This window comes from Delphinapterus leucas, chromosome 1 (assembly GCF_059928025.1).
Source record: "Delphinapterus leucas isolate spDelLeu-1000000601 "Yukka" chromosome 1, BTC_Dleu_Yukka2, whole genome shotgun sequence".
Taxonomy (NCBI): domain Eukaryota; kingdom Metazoa; phylum Chordata; class Mammalia; order Artiodactyla; family Monodontidae; genus Delphinapterus; species Delphinapterus leucas.
Window position 1 is genome coordinate 131,849,728 of NC_143129.1, and position 15,323 is coordinate 131,865,050.

At 41.9% G+C, this 15,323-nt stretch overlaps 1 protein-coding gene across 5 annotated transcripts in view; it reads left to right on the plus strand.

Moving 5' to 3' along the window:
* WLS (Wnt ligand secretion mediator) overlaps positions 1–15,323 on the plus strand; it is a 106,009-nt gene that overhangs the window by 67,479 nt on the left and 23,207 nt on the right. For all 5 annotated transcript variants that reach the window (XM_089921147.1, XM_022581126.3, XM_089921163.1 and 2 more), the window contains exons 4-10: positions 2,971–3,132; positions 4,827–4,963; positions 7,915–8,083; positions 10,206–10,303; positions 10,656–10,719; positions 12,449–12,592; positions 13,811–13,894. In XM_089921147.1, coding sequence (XP_089777273.1) covers positions 2,971–3,132; positions 4,827–4,963; positions 7,915–8,083; positions 10,206–10,303; positions 10,656–10,719; positions 12,449–12,592; positions 13,811–13,894 — 858 coding nt within the window. The remainder of the gene's footprint in view (positions 1–2,970; positions 3,133–4,826; positions 4,964–7,914; positions 8,084–10,205; positions 10,304–10,655; positions 10,720–12,448; positions 12,593–13,810; positions 13,895–15,323) is intronic.

Consider the following 15,323-nt stretch of genomic DNA (forward strand, 5'->3'; position numbering starts at 1 on the left):
GGTAGGCCTTTGGGGGCAATCTATAGGTAAAAATGAATGGTCAAGAGAAATTGGAGGTAGCAGGAGAGAGATATGTAATATTTCTAGACCTTTGTATGCAATGGAGGAAATTAATTAAAAGTTGACCTCATCATTCAGAGGTAAGACTGTTTGGCTGTCTAAGCTAAAGGATATAAAGCTTTTGGATATGGAATATCAACCTCAGAAAAGGGAAAAGTCATTTCTCACCTTACGTATACACTTAGAGGGCACTGAGAAGCAGAGTCAGGGGGAGGCCGTTAAGAAGACTGCAACTGCTTCTTAATGACAGTTGCTTAATTATCTTTAGGATGTGTTGATCCCTTTCAAGAAAGATATTAAACCTTGCAAAGTGTGAAGGAAATGAATCATCAAATCTATGCTTTTTGATTGCAGTGAAATTTAGACTTGAGTTTGAAGATTAAATGAGAAATTGCTTTAAAGCTTTTTAGTCCCTGGTGGATTGTGAAGTTAAAAAAAAAAAATCAAGTTGCCACCTGCTGTAATTTGTCCTAATTAGCCAGGCTTATGCTGGATTTGGGGGAGGGCGGAGGGGCGTGGGGGAAAGGAAAAGGAGGCAGGAAGAGAGAGAAGGAAATCTTTCTTCCTAAATGCCCTAAATACTGGCAGAGGCAGAACCTCAGTGAATAAGGAAAAGTCCCCAGCAGGATACAGTGAATTTGTCTCTGAGACAGGTAGGCCAGGCCAGGATCCCAGGACGCTGTGTGTCTCTCTCATTTGTTGGACTTAGGTAAATTTATCTCATGTGATGGTGTTACCCTCTCTGTAGGAACAGGGAAGTGGAGGACACACAGAGACCCATGACGGGGCATTAGAAGGAACCCCAGAGATCATATAATTAAACCTTCGTGCTTTACTTAGGAAGAAAGTGAGGCCAAATGAGTTGGATGACCTTCCCCGGGTACCCAGCAAGGGGTGAGGTCAGGACGAGAATTTCAGCCTCCTGGCTTGAAGTTCACTGCCCTCCTTATCAATGCCTGCCTTCAGGCATGTCTGAGGCAAAACAGCATTCCTTTCTTCCTGCTGCACTCACCAGTCCTCCTCTGCATCAGAGCTGGAGGCTGGACTTGGGAGACCCACGTCCTCAACCCAATTCTGCCATGACTTTTGGACCTTGGGTGAGCCCCATAATCAAGTCAGTGGCATTAGACTAAATAAGTTTTGTTTCCTTCAAACTCTCAGTTTCTATAAATAAGACCCTGACTGGAAACACATCAGAAAACCCACCTCTTGCTGTTACCATAGCAGGTAATCAGCCTCCTGAGTGCAGCTTCATCTGAGCCTGAATTAGAGCCTGTACTGTATTTTCAGTAGTTCTGCAGAGTCCTAATAATAGCCTTGATTTGTAAGTATAAGAGAAAGGAGCAGAGGGGAGAGGAAGACAGATCTCTACAGGAAAACTCATCCAACCCGAAGCTGGGGTTTGGAAAAGAGGGATCCTTTCTACAGAAGAATTTTTAAAATCTTATATGCCGTGTCTAATCAACTGGTAGTTCTGATAAGAGCCCCTTAGACCTTAGAGGATGAAAAATTATCATGATTGATTAGTGATGTCTGCCATGAATGGGAAAGGGAAAAATGGAAGTGCATAAGCAAGATATTTGCCTGCTCTACCTCTACTTATGTGTGTCTTCCATTCCTGTACAAAGGTCTGTTTATTGCACTCTAAGCTCTGACTGTCCAGTAAAGAGCCCTCCCGCCCCATCCCCTGCCCCAAGATCACAGAAGAAACAGATTCCTTGGTATCTTCCTTTTGATTTCTCCACTGGACTTTTTACTCTGAAGATTTACAAAAAATTTTGGAGGCCCTGAGAATTCAGGCTTAGGAACACCAAATCAGTCCCCCATCACTTCATCAGGAGGTAACAAGCAAACATTGAAGCTGGCATACAAACCCAGCAGTGAAGACAAGACCTTTATCAGGGAAGAGTCCTCGGTTGCTGAAGCTCCTGCCTATACGTGTCCATACTTACCCGCTTCCCCCACCCCTCAGCTGGGACACATAGCCATGTGTCCTGTGAAGGTAGAGCAGAATTTAGTTTTCAAGAGCAAGTTGTACTACTTGCCAATCTCCCACTTCCATGTGCTGGCTGGTACCTCTTAAATTGCTTGGCAGGAAGTCCAAGAGGCTTTTCTAGAAACTGAGCTAAATTTTTGTTTATTTAATTTCTGCTCCCTCTGCCATCTTGTCTCTTGGGCAGTTAGAAAGCTTTAGAGGCAGAGAATTGCGAGTGGTCATCTCTAGCAAGCTAATCTCATTGTTTCCTTTCATCCCCCTATGTCGTCCCCAAATTCCAAGGGCTCCTTGGGTAGCTTCTTTTTTTTTTTTTTTTTTGGTCAAATCAATAAAAAGTAGATATTTTCAGCTTCTTGTAGCTTCTCCTGCAGGCCAAAACCATGTAAATAAGTAGTCATCATCCAAGAAAGTGATGAACATTAGCAAGGGCTTCCTCCTGAACATTTGAGTTGACTGTTCCACAGAGCCTTAGAGGTCTCCGATGGTAGGCTGCAAATAAAACTGTAGCCCTGCTAGACCAGGTTAGTCTGACGTGAGGCTCTAATGAGGACTGAAGAGCTGAGAAAGCTGTCGAAATAGAAGAAATTTCTGCTTGTTACCTAAAATTTCTGGTTCTATCTCGAATGTGGCTGGGTTTTATTTTTATCTTTTTATAAATTTATTTCTTTTTGGTTGTGTTGGGTCTTCGTTGCTGTGCATGGGCTTTCTCCAGTTGCAGCGAGTGGGGGCTACTCTTCATTGTGGGCAGCTTGTAGATGCCATGCCTCCAGTGTACCCTATTATCTGTACCTCTGAGGTATATACCTTTAAGCATTAGCTTTTTAGAATTGGTGATATGAGGCAAAAGCAAGACAATTCAGACATAGTCTATTGGAAATAGTGACCATGCCTCAAACCCTCCACTCTTCTTCCAGACCGCAGAACATGAGGGCCGTTACTATGAATGTGACGTCCTTCCTTTCATGGAAATTGGGTCTGTGGCTCATAAGTATTACCTTCTAAACATCCGGCTGCCTGTGAATGAGAAGAAGAAAATCAATGTTGGGATTGGAGAGATTAAGGATATCCGGCTGGTGGTAAGTGAATCTGATTGATCCAGGTAGCCTGTCACATCAGAGCACTGGCTAAGAACACTGGTTGTGAGCATGTGTATTGGAAAGACGCTCCATCTCAATCTTGAATTTTCCATGTCTCTACTATTTCATTAAGAAGTAAGAAGAATAACAAACCCATGGAAATGGAAAGTAATGCAATTATTGTGTCCATTTAAGATTTTATTATGATGATCATGATTATATAGTGAATAACACCAAGATAAAAGTAATTTTTTTTTTTTACATGTTTCACCTTGCAAGCACAAATGTTAAAGGGAGCAGTCGTGATTTAGGTTCTTTCCATTTTATCTCTTTAGTAGGGGAAAAAAAGAATGTGCAGCATGACTTTTTATATCTAATTTAGGTTTTTTTACATCTAAAACACAAATACATATTTACTCTAGAAAATTAGAAGCACATAAACGTTACCTGTAACATCCTGCCATCTAGAGAAATAACCACTTTGAGGTTATGCTGTATCTCCTCAATTTTTTTCTCTGTGTATATAATCCTTCCCTTACAAAAAAAAGACCATCATACTCAACTGACTCTTTCATTCCTTGCTTTTTAAAATTAATTGTATGTATCTTTCCTTGGAAGAAATTTTGAGAATATTTAAAATGTCTTAATTTGGGATTATTCTACATGAAACCCAGAATTTCAGTGTTTCTGTATCTTCATTAGCAAATACTAAAAGCACTTTGATACAGTGGTTTTCAAGAGTTTCTTCACTGTGAAATATGGTGGCTGGTGCTTATGTATATACCAACTTTCATGGGCATACTATGTCAGTAGGCACCCACAAAATCTTTTTCATTTCTTGAAGAGAGAATGTGTTTATATGCAATTCCTGTGGCAATGACATCCATTCCACCCCTTTCTCTCCACTAAAGGAAGGATATTGTAACACAAGTAAGGTATAATGAAATTTTATGGGAATAACCTGAAAGCCATTCTAACAAATTAAAAAAAAAGTTGTTATCATTAACAATACTGTATTAATAGAAACAAATCACATTACAACTGTATTCCAACTGTTGGCACAATGTAGGCACTCAGTATTTGTCTAATGAGTGTATTAACCGGACACCCACATATTACTGAATGCCCACATATTATTAAAAACGTGATGGAAAATATTTGTGTTGAGATCTGGGATTGATTCACCAATGAATGACAAGGGTATGTGTAAAGTTACATATGTATTCAAGATGTTGATAATATAATACATTTCTCTGAGTTCATAAAGAGTTTGTGACCAAAAAAAAATTAATGGTATATTGTGAATACAGCATAAATATACTTTGTAGTACTGCTTAGCATGCCACAGTACGGATTTACCTTAACACGTTTTACCAATGCCAACATTTTGGGCATCTAAGATAGCTCCAATTTTTCAATGAAAACCTTATAGACAAATCTTTGATCATGTTCTTAATCTTCCCTTAGGATAGAGTGAGTCTGTCTTTATGCCTTTTGATTTATATTTCTACAGTGCCTGAGGAGGGGCCCAGGCGGGTAGGATAAGGACAGTACATGCTGTGAATGTTAGCGCTCATTGATCTTGAAAGTTCAGCAAAAAAGATCTCCATTTACCTCTCCCCGGAATGCATCTGCTGGTAGAAAATAACACTAAGATATATTGACCTTCAAAATTATGATTGGTCTCTATCTAGGGAATTCACCAAAATGGAGGCTTCACCAAGGTGTGGTTTGCCATGAAGACCTTCCTTACACCCAGCATCTTCATCATTATGGTGTGGTATTGGAGAAGGATCACCATGATGTCTCGACCCCCCGTGCTTCTGGAAAAGTAAGAGCTGATTTTGGAGCACCCTTAAGGAGCACGGACATCCTGTGATTTGCCTGCCATGGACCTGGTTTTGCTGGGGGCCTAATTCAAGTGGTCAGTGTGTTATCAATACTTGGGCTGGTGATTTGACCGCAAATCAGCCTGGACTCCTTTTTCTCCTTCAGCTTTCATGTGCAAATTATTATTAAATCCTAGGGGCTCTGCTGCTCTCATATTTCCAGCTCTCTGTTGTATCTTTGCTCTTCATTCCCATGTTCTGCATCAGATACTTCTCTCTATTACAGTGGACGAACTGCCTTGCTGCTAACTGATCCCAACCCCTCTCACTGCCAGACGGATGATGTTTCTGTAGACATAGCCCCTTTCTCTCCCACATTATTGACATTTTCCTTTCTGCTGGATTATTCCCATTAATACACAGACACACTCTGCCTTCTCCCATTCTTAGTCAAAACTCTTTGTACTTCCCCCTGAAGCCACCACACCAATTTTCTGCTCCTTTATACAGCAAAACTCCTCAAAAATCTTGTCTATATATCTTCTCCTCCTGCTTTTTCTTGAGCTCCTTCAACCCCTTATTAAAATTGCTCAACAGAATCGCCAGTGACATCCACATTCCAAATCCAATGCTCATTTCTCAGTCCGCGCTTTTCTTGACTTGTCATTAGCATTTGGCATAACTGATCACTCCCTTTTTCTTCATAGAGCCTCCTCCACATTCTCATTGTTGTTCTCCTTTGCTGACCACTCAGTCTCCATGGCTGTTTCCATCAATTTTTCCGACCTCTTCAACTTTGGAACCAGGGCTCGGTCTTTGGACGTCTTCTTTTTCTTAGCTATGCTGCTTTCCCTGGGTGATCTCATTTAGTTTTCTGGTCTTAAAAAATCATCTACACTCTGATGACTCTACATTTACATGGTCAACCTCAGCTTCTCCCAAATCTAGACCCAAATATTCTACCTGTTTACGTAACATCTTCACTTACACAGAAATGTAACACATACGAAGAACACTTGTTTTCCTCTCACTTCAAACCTGCTCCTCTTCGGGGCCTCCTGGTCTTAGGAATTGGCAACTCTATCCTTTCAGCTGCTCAGAAGCAGCTGAGCAGACATGTAGGAGGCATCCTTTACTTCTCTTTCTTCACACGCCTCTTCCAACACACCAGGAAATCTCACCATTTCCATTGCTACCACCCTAATCTCACTAACCATGATTTCTCATTTCTCACCTGGATTATAGGAAATAGCCTCTTATTTGCTATAAGATGCTCCTCTTGTTTCCATCATTTTCCTTCCTGAAACCTATTCATACAGCAGCCAGACTGTTCCCTTTTAAGTAGAAATTGGATGATGTCAGTGCTCTGCTCAAAGCTCTCTATTGGCTTTTCATTTCCTTTGCTCTGGCCTATAAACCCTCGATGATCCCAGCTCTTCACCACCTCTAAATTTTATCTCCTATTCTCTGCACCACCTACCATCCACCTTGATGGTTCTCAGACATGCCCAGCACGCACTCACCTTAGAGCCTTTGCACTTGCTAGTCTCTTCATCTGAAGTGCTCTTTCCCAGGTATCATTGTGGCTCAATGCCTCATTTCCTTCAGGACCTGATATAATTTCTGTCTTAAAGGCTTTTTCCCATCTACCTTATTTAAATTGCACCCGATCTTTCTCCATTCTCCTACCTTGCTTTATTATACTTCTTCATAATACTCATTCTCTATTTATTTATTATCATTCCTCCCATACCCCCCACTCACCCCATCTGGATACAAGCATCACTAGAGCAGAATTCTTGCCTACTTTGTTTAGTACTATATCCCCAGCATTTAGAATAGTGACTGGAACATAGTAGGAGCTCAATAAATATAAATTTGTTGAATGAATGAATGGAATGATGTCACTCCATTGCTTAACCTTCTTATTGGATCCTCAGTCCTTTCAAGATAATTTTCAAATTCTCTAATGAGGTGTGCAAGTTTCTTTACCAGCTCAGCCTTTTTTATTTCTCTGGTATCATGTACTGTCATTTCCTGATATGTGCCACATACAGAACCCCAAATGCTTCAGGCTGTTCCAGACTCCCGTGCCTCCCTCCAGGCTCTTCCCTCTGCTTGGAATGCCCTTCCACCTCCCTAATCTTGACTCACAACTCAGTTCAATTTCTGTCTCTATCAAAGTGAGAAGTCCTGGTAGCAGCCTGTGCACACTTCTGTCACATTACTTATCACACTTTGTCTGGCTCAGCCACTGAATATACCTCCTTGAAGGAAAGAACTGGTGCTATTCATTTAGGTATGTATGTCCCTAACAAAATGCCTGGTACATGATTTGTGCTTAATAAACATATCATGGGTATGAATGAAAGTGTGAATAAGTCAGTAACAAAATGAATGATATTTTGATAGAGAAGTGGAAATAATAGAAAATCAAAATAAAAATGAAACAAGCAGCTAAAATAATTTGTATTTCATATTGTTTGGAGTCACATATTATTGAAACAAATATGCTTGTATACTTTATAGTTGCTGAGGATATCATAATAATGAGTGTTCTTAACGATCAGGTTAATGATAACCTGAATAGGTAAGAGCAGATAATTATATTCAGTGAGGTCTGTTTAAGAAGGCAAGGGAGGGTGAAAACACTATAGGAAGCTCTTGATCTGAGGTGGCACCAAGATAAAGTTCAGAGCATTCAGGAGGTTAGGTTCAGTTACTGTGTAGAAAGATTAATGTAACACTCCTTCATTCTGCAGTGGTGCCAGTGAAAGAAGACATTTAGCATCTCCGTGTAAAGACTCATTATGAGAGCAAAGAAACTGATCATATGGCTTCAGTCCCAATATGTAACATCTCAGTTCCCAAAACTGGGTTTTGATTTTTAAATCAAAAATGTTTTGCCTCCCAGATGAATAAAGTAGTTTTCCTGATATTGTCTCACCATCAGAGTCATCTTTGCCCTTGGGATTTCCATGACTTTTATCAATATCCCAGTGGAATGGTTTTCCATTGGGTTTGACTGGACCTGGATGCTATTGTTTGGCGATATCCGACAGGGCATCTTCTATGCAATGCTTCTCTCCTTCTGGATCATCTTCTGTGGTGAGCACATGATGGTAAGAGCGCCCTGGGGAAGAGGCAGTGGGTGAGGCAGAATAAACTAGTGGTTACAGGAGTAGTGAGCTCAAGAGCCCTGGAGTCAGACTTGTGGTTCAGGTTCCTGCATTACCACTTATAAACTAGCTGGGAAGTGACTTGACCACTCTGAATCTCAGGTTCCTCAACTATAAAATGGGTTTTAAAGGCTAATGTATAGGTTTTTTGTGAGGTTTAAATGAGATAACATAGATAAGTATTTAGCAGAAAGTAAACGCACAAACATTAATGATTATCACTCTTTCTTGTCCTTTGGCTTCAGCTCTGCTTGTCCCTAGGACCAAGGTAACCGCCAGAGAATGTGGGCCAGGCTCTTTCCAGCCGGCAATTTGTCCAGGTGGCCTAGTAACCCCTATTACCCTGAAATACTGACCTCCCTGGTCTCAGTTTGCACAGACACCAAATCATATTTCAAGAGGGATTGAAGATACCGTGGATAAAAATAAGAATGGTGCAGTCATCGCGTTGTGGCTAGGAGGATAGGCCAGCTGGAGCTTGGTCCTTGTGTCAGGCACATGGGCCTCATAGTAGAGCGGACTGTCTTTAAATTCCTTTATGGTTTGATCATTGCTTCTGAAGCCTCGCAGCCCTTCCACAAGAGCAGTGAGCAGAGAGAAAGGCTTTTCCTTACAGCTGGGGTGGGCATGAGGGATCCTTCAGCCCTCGGCAGCAGGGATGGGAGTTGAGGGGACTCAGGTGCAGCAGCAGGACAGCCAGTCTGGGTGGATTGCCTAGCCTGGATGCTACGACATGTCTTTTACCTTTCCCTGTTTTCTCACTTTACATTCCTTCATTTTCTGTCTCTTAACATCTTTGTATGTCTATCAAGAGGAATCATTCTTCTTTTTAATGAAGATAGACTTTATTTCTATTTTCCTAACCATAAGAGACCTCTTACACTTGACGTATTTTAATGCATTTAAGTCTTTATTTTGTCCTCTGGGAACTACCCCACCTGAAAAAACACAAGTGATAAGTCACATCGGAATTTAATTCTGAATGAGTTATTTTGTGGATCACAGAACTTCCACTATCTAAGGTATGTAGGGGAGCAAAATTTGCCACTCAAAACCAAAATATCTCTTTGACGTGTGAATTATTTCTAACTGAAACAATCAAGGTTCAGAAGACTCAGGAAGAAACTTGGACCTTCCCCCTAACTGCCTAAAAGAATTTCAGTAGAGGCCCTGTTGCCTGAATAGAGCTATCACCAGAGACATCTGCAAGAACATGGGCTGAGTGTGGTGGGGAAAACTCTAGGCAGGGCCTCAAAAATCAGTTTACTCCATCTCATTGCGTCTGCAGGGCCCAGCAAACATTTATTTACCAAACATTTGCTTTTCCATCTCCATGTGAATTGCCTTCCTTCCCTTTGAAGTCCCGAACCACCACCCGCAACAGCCTCTTTTGTCTTTAGCTGAAGATGGTATTTAAGAGGTGAGGGTCAGCGGTCTGGTGATTAGGTCAAGGTCTTTATAAAAGCTAAGCAAAGTGTGGATCTATTTTTTAGATAATTTATGGAAGATGTCAAGAAAGAGTTGATAAGGCTCTATGATGTAATTTTTTTTAAAAAAACAAAAAGCTACAACTTAGAGAAATGTTTTCCATTTGTGAACACTATGTTTCTTATCTGTATCATGAAGGAATTATGGAATGGGTGCATTTTTCTCTAAGTAAATTTTCCACCCATTTATTGCTATCAAAAAAAAAAGGGAGGTGAGGGTTTTGGCCATTTGGGCAAGTTACTCAGTTTTCCTGGGACTATCCTATGTTATTAAACTTTTGTTTGATTTTCACCTTGTTAATCTGTCTCATGTCAGACCAGCCAGAAGAACCTAGAAGGGTAGAGGAAAATATCTTCCTCCCTGACAGGTACAAGGCCTTTCTTTGTGTTCCCTCCTGTGGCATCCTGTCATTATGAGAACAGGATGAGAGCCCTTATGGATGGGCTCGTATGCTGCTCTAGCACGATGGTTGATACACAACAGGTGGCCAGCAAGGATTGTTGGATGACTGAGTCACCTATAGAATTGCTTTGCTCTCCCACATCTTTATCTCATTTTTCAACTTGGTTTTCCTCAGGATCAGCATGAACGGAATCACATAGCAGGGTATTGGAAGCAAGTCGGGCCAATTGCTGTTGGCTCTTTCTGCCTCTTCATATTTGACATGTGTGAGAGGTGAGCAGGGGGATCGTGGGACTCTGGGCTGAAATGCATGTCACCAGGTCCACTCCCAGCTCTTTTGAAAAGGAGAGGGGGTGGTCGGGAGCCTGTAGGATGAAAGCACTGGACATGGTCACACCCTCAGATAAGCACTGGGATTAAATCAGAGACAGAGCTCTTTATAGACACAAAATATTTGAGCTGATTGTATTCTTCAAACTCCGTTTCTCTTTTAAGTCCTCCGTGACTTAGTCTAAATACAGTCTCCGCCCCTCTGGCTGAAAAGCTGAGAGTATGTAAGGAGGAAAGTTCCCCTTTGCCTCTGTATTAATTGTTTCTTGCCTTTCCATCTTGTTTCTCTTTGTAGAGGGGTACAACTCACGAATCCCTTCTACAGTATCTGGACTACAGATGTTGGAACAGAGCTGGCTGTATCCTTTCTTGATGGGCTCAGGGTTCTATTTCGTCCCATAGCGGCCTGGTCCCCAAGATCATTTTCTAAGTCCCGCTGATGCTCTCCATATGTGCTCAGCCAGGGCTTTGATCTTCAGACCAATGATAACGGCACAATTAAGGCAAATAATGAGGAGAATTAATGCTTGCTTTCAAGCCTGGGTGACAGCAGGCCAAATGAGGAGGTAGCAGCACATCTCCACGGCAGAAGAATCAGAGTAGCTGGTCTTACTGCTGCCTGTCTAAATGATCTGTTATACACTTGTTTACTGCAGACTGAAGCATGACTAGCTTTTCCCTGGAGCCACGGAGGTTCATCTCTGGGCCCCTGTGGGAGAGCCTGTTTCAGAAGTCATCTGTGTGCAAGGCTTCTTACAGTGACTTTGGTGTGCTGGCTTCCCATGCTGCTGCCATTCATTTCCAAGACCAAGTGGAGATAAGGCTAAGGGGATTAGTTCCAGAGGAGTCGCCCAGGCTTCTGGTTGGTTGGCATAAAGTGTCTGAGTCATCTTTATGAAGCAGAAGCGACAGTCTTAGCTTATCCCTTTTAGGATGCTGGATTTAAATATTTTATCTTCCTCAACAATATGTTAAGTGCTTCAGGAGAAAAAGACTGTCCTCTGGAGAGGGGGCTTGAGTTGTATTCTTTCTTGATAGATAATATCTTGTCATGTGCTGGTGAATATGCTTTGTTTGGTCATGATCAATAGTATCATTGCTTTAAAGACGAGAGAGTTGAGCTCCCCCTTTCTGCTCCGCACCCCCTCAAATGTGAACTGCGCAACACCAAGAATATTTATAATGTTGAGTCTGCCTCAACCCCTTCATTCTATAGATGTGATAGAGGTCTAAGGAGGCAAATAAATTGTCAAGTCTTGCAGCAAACAACTCTTCATCTAAGGGTACCATTGATTTTAGGAAAGACAGAGAAACTGCATTAAATATATTATTTAATGAAATATAAATGCTGAGTTCACACTTGTTAAAATTTTTTAAAATATGCAACTTGGCATGGAGTTGGAGCAGAAAAAAGTTGGAGTCTGGTCACCTGCCTCCCAAGCCAGCTCACTCTACCCCAAACCTGGTTGGTTCTCAGATTAAGCTTTGAAGATCGGCCTCAGAGTATATTGCTCCCACCCTCAGCTCCCACTCTGGCCATGCGTTCTTCTGCTCCCCGTTCCATTTGACAAGACGTTTCTCGCGGTGAGAGAAGATTGCGACAGCACTTCATCCCCGGCTTTACTTGAAGACCCGCAGTCTCAGGCCCGGTATCCCTTGTAGGGAAAGCGGTAGCTGCTGCTATGCGCCCAACCCCACTCCATGCCCTCCAGCTTCCAGGGTATCCCAATCTCCTTATAAAAACCCAGGGACGGGCTTCCCTGGTGGCGCGGTGGTTGAGAGTCCGCCTGCCGATGCAGGGGACACGGGTTCGTGCCCCGGTTCGGGAAGATCCCACATGCCGCGGAGCGGCTGGGCCCGTGAGCCATGGCCGCTGAGCCTGCGCGTCCGGTGCCTGTGCTCCGCAACGGGAGAGGCCACAGCAGTGAGAGGCATGCGTACTGAAGAAAAAAAAAAAAAAAAAAGATTTTTATCCTCCCGAGAATTGCCTAAATATTTGGAGACAAAGAGTATCGCCCACAGAGATGGGGAGAGAAGTACCGAGTCCTTGGCGATGAGCTGGCCATTTCCTTGACCGGACGCCATCAGATGGCCTTCATCATTGTGGCTGGCATCTGCCTCTGCCTCTACTTCCTGTTTCTGTGCTTCATGGTCTTTCAGGTGTTTCGGAACATCAGCGGGAAGCAGTCCAGCCTGTCAGCCATGAGCAAAGTCCGGCGGCTGCACTATGAGGTGAGCACATCTCTGGGCTCATTCAGGAACTACTTGTTGTGAACACACACACACACACACACACCCCCCACTACACCTGGAGCTGTAGGGGAGATGGAAGCTTTTATTTCAAATACACAGTGAGAGATTCTCATGTAATGTAGAACCTCTAGGCAAAATAAGAGGCTAAATCCTACTCTGAGAGGCATCTAGCTTTCTGGCTTATCTAGATCTTGGAGTTTTCTGTGGTATAAATGTCTTTCTATCCCCAATAAGGAGTAAACTTGTTCAGCAGGTTCTTGAGCTTTGGAATGGAATGTGGGTGTGTGCTAGATAGGAGACCTGACTATGGTAGAATTGGGATTTGGTTTGGAGTGAGGCTTTATTTAAAGTTCTCTTGCTGAGAATCAAAGGCTTGAGAGTGAGGTTCAGACCAGGTGATCTGATTTCCGGACTTCAATTAACCAGCTTTCCCCTAAAATATCCAGCAGGTGCTCGCTCTGTTTATAGATCATGTCCCTATTAAAGAGAAACACACGACAGCCTCACATCTCTAATGCAGGCAACACATTCTTAATTTTTCAAGGATCCCTTAGGCTCATGCCTAAGTGGCTGTCCTTGGAGACATGGGCCTAATTCCTTTGTGCAAAGAGAAACAGAAACTGCAGAACCACAGGGTTTTTATATGCAGCGGAAATAAGAGCCCCTGAATAAGAGATGTCTCTCCCTGAAACACAGGTTCCCTCAAATCCCCTCAGGAAAGCAGGGGCACTTTCAGAAGCTTTGCCTGTGTCTAGAGCTGGAGTGACACATGAGAAAATTCAACCAAATCCACTTCATGCTGATTACTATGCACATTTCTCTTTGTTCACTGGAGCAGAGTTTTATTACAACCGCAGAAAACTTGGATTTGGTAACTTTGAACCCTTGCAGAGAAGCATAACTAGCTTAGCAGGGAAATTAGCAGCCTCATGACGTGCTGTGAATATAATTTCCCAGGCTCTGGTATCACTGTTTCATGACAGATAAGAACGTTGGAAATACTGGACCCAGTAAATTTTCCAGCCATATTCACCTCTGCAGGAGAAATGTTACTTTGTGAAATTATTTTACTGTTACTCCTAGGGATTTTGTTTTACAAATTTCTTTAAAATTAGCTTTTGATAGATTTGTATATTGAGAAAAGGATTGGTGGTAGCTGGTAGAATGTTAAACTGCTGTTTCTCTCTTTCCTAAAAGGGGCTAATTTTCAGGTTCAAGTTCCTCATGCTTATCACCTTGGCTTGTGCTGCCATGACTGTCATCTTCTTCATCGTTAGTCAGGTAAGTTGACCCTGAGAGGTCAGGATGAGAATGTCCTGAAAAGATGCCTCTGCTTTGCACAGAAAATTCTATAGAGCTACTGTGAAAGGAGCAGAGAGGCTGTTATGCTGGGCAGCTGATCAAACCATTGCTTTTAGGCTGCTCTAATCTGGGACTGTTATCACCTGGCCAGAGGTAGACTGAATTTTTCTTTCAGTACAGCCTCCTAGGAGGGAAAAGTTGCTAATTAAATTAAAAGCCTGCAGCTAGACTGAAGGGCACTTGTTTCATTTACTTAAGAGAATAACTTTTCAAGCCCTGTAGCAGATCACCAACAAGCAAGTATTCATTTGATTTGATCCTTATCTAGCATTAACATAGATCCTTTTACAGGCCATCAGCCATTCTTTGGAACAATTATATTGCCACTTAAACATGAAATGTAATTCAAAATTCCCCTTGATAGAGCTTTATCTTTCTTCTGGTTATTTCCAAAGCTCAACATTTTGCTCTACTTGAAAATCTCAATAATGGTAACGATAATGATTTTTAAATATTGGTAACTTGCTTTGGAAAGTACTGTTTAAATCATACATATTACGTACCTATCATGCTTTTGAGCTTCACAAAAATCTGATGGGTAAGTAGGATAGGAATTGCTATGCCAGTTTGCTAGAATATGAAGTCTAATGGCCTCAGAGACATTTCTCATTTATGCTGTTTTCCAACTGGGTGGGACTATGGATGGATTACTGAACACTTCTAAGGTTTAATTTTCTTATCCATAAAATGGATATAATAATAGCACCACCTGAAGAAGGCGGCTGTAAGGATCATATGAAGTAATGCTTGCAGAGTGATTTGCAGAGGGCCTGGCAAGCTGTGAGCGTGGGTAGCTGCGCTCTTATGAATAGCAGCAGGGTGAGTGCTGTACCAGAGGACATACAGTGAGTTAGGCACCAGAATCCAGTCTTTTGATTTTCTTTGCTAGCTGCTCTGTCATCCCTATATTTGATTAAAAGTAAGAATGTTAGTAGTGCAAATAGAGCCTTAGGACAAGACTTGCCCCATTTTGCTAGCAAGCTTCCTTTTAGGAGAGGGGCTCCTAAGCTTTTTTGTGTCCTGGACCCCTTAGATAACCTTAGGTGAAGGCCATGGCCTTCCAAACATCCAAAGGCCTCTTCTTTGAATGTTTTTAAACGAAAAATATACTTTGGATTTCAAAGGGAATCATACAGATACATAGATAGATAGATAGATAGGCGATGTATATTTGCAGTTATACATATTACAGAGATTTCAGATATATAAGTGTAATCGATATGAAAATATGATTTCTATTGGTGACAGAATTACAGGTATTGCTCATATTATGGGGATTTGTTTCTTACATTCATAATTGAAAGAAATGGTAACTTTCAGTTAGAGACTGAAAAGATGTAATTTTATA